The sequence below is a fragment of the Atta colombica genome, unplaced genomic scaffold (genome assembly GCF_001594045.1).
Source record: "Atta colombica isolate Treedump-2 unplaced genomic scaffold, Acol1.0 scaffold155, whole genome shotgun sequence".
NCBI lineage: Eukaryota > Metazoa > Arthropoda > Insecta > Hymenoptera > Formicidae > Atta > Atta colombica.
This window is the reverse complement of record NW_017259245.1, coordinates 1214417-1216089: the sequence shown is the minus strand read 5'-3', so window position 1 is coordinate 1216089 and position 1673 is coordinate 1214417. Positions and strand designations below refer to the sequence as shown.

General features: G+C 25.9%; 1 protein-coding gene across 2 annotated transcripts in view; it reads left to right on the top strand.

Moving 5' to 3' along the window:
* Positions 1-1673, top strand: part of LOC108685624 (probable DNA-directed RNA polymerase III subunit RPC6) — a 3542-nt gene that overhangs the window by 797 nt on the left and 1072 nt on the right. For both annotated transcript variants that reach the window (XR_001931673.1, XM_018190499.1), the window contains exons 2-4: positions 234-846; positions 934-1095; positions 1451-1552. Coding sequence is in view for 1 of the 2 variants with exons in the window: in XM_018190499.1 (XP_018045988.1) it covers positions 234-846; positions 934-1095; positions 1451-1525 (850 nt within the window). In the remaining variant the exon portion in view is untranslated. The remainder of the gene's footprint in view (positions 1-233; positions 847-933; positions 1096-1450; positions 1553-1673) is intronic.

The following is a 1673-nucleotide window of genomic DNA, read 5'->3' as shown; positions in this document are numbered from 1 at the left end:
TAAATTTATTATTAAATTTTATTATTAAATTTATCGCTTTATTGGGGATCTATTGGGGGATTTATTTATTGGGATTATCAGCATTTATTGGTTGTCCAGAAAGTTCGTGCCAACTAAAATTTAAATTTTAGTATACATCTATTAAATTAAAATTTTCTGCGTTTCAATTTTCCTTTAACATCGGTACGAACTTTCCGGACAACCCAATATGTATTTCATTTCTTTTCTTACAGAATAATTGCTCTTGCACGAGAAAAACCTAAAGGTATTTCGGACAAAGATTTAGCTGCTTCGATACCTGATTTACAACCAGCTCAACGAGCTAAAATTATAAATAAACTTCTATCTCAAGGGTACTTTGAGCTTTTTAAGCAAGCAAACTCATTGTATTATCGTTTGAAAGATCCAACAAAACTTGCTAAGTGCACTGACAATGAAGAAAAAATAGTATATAAAATTATTGAAGAAGCAGGAAATAAGGGAATATGGATTCGAGATATAAAAATTAAATCTAATTTGATGAATAAACCATTAGAAAAAATTTTGAAAAGTCTAGAAACTAATAAGTATATCAAAGTTGTTAAACCTGTAGCAGCCAGTAAGAAAAAAGTGTATATGCTGTATAATTTAGAACCAGATGAATCTGTAACAGGTGGTGCCTGGTATCAAGATCAAGATTTTGAAACAGAATTTGTTGATGTATTGAATCAACAATGCTATCGATTTTTGGAGCAAAAAAGAGAAAAGACAAAAAATTATAACACTGGACCTATTGCTGCAAGAAATATGACGTATGTTTCATCTAAGGATGTGTTGAAATATATTTCGGATTTAGGAATAAGTAAGGTTGTATTTTTTACACATTATTTAAAAAGTTTAAAGTTACTAAAAAAATCAATATTTGTTACTAAAAAAAAATCGATATTTTTATAGGTGAAATTAACTGTAACTAATATAGAAGTGATTTTAAATACGTTAATTTGTGATGGTAAAGTTGAACGGACGCTCACAAATGATGGAAGTCATTTATACAGAGCGGTTCAACCTTTGTTAAACTCAATGGGATTGGTTAAAACCCCTTGTGGTTTATGCCCAGTAAGACATACATTATATTTATTATAAAAATATCGAATAAATAATCAATAATTAGTTTTTCTATGACTATAAACTATTTAAAAAAAATTTAATAAAGATTAATATAAGTTTAAAAGAGTATAGATATTCATAGTATAATTATCTTTTTTAATGGTTTTTGATTAAATATTGAATTCATTTTTAGCCAAGGAGAGCTTTAATATAAATAAAAATCAGCATACTGAGGAATAATTTAAGTGCATGAAAAACATAATTATATTATCATATGAATACATTCTATTTTGAGCTCGTATTGGTTTTGGCTTTTATACTTTTCAGAAATATATATTTAATATAATTAGTTTTCATTTTTCAGGTAAGAAAACAATGCAGTGATGAAGGATCTGTTACACCTATCAAATGTCACTATATTAAAGATTGGCTAGAATAGAGAACTATATTTTCAAAATATTTAGAGGTATTAATGTAATATATCTCCATTAATATATTTAAATATTTTCTTACTACAAATAAAAAAGTGATAAAAATACATATATTTACAAATTTATTTTAATATTTTCTTCTAAATCCTCTAAATT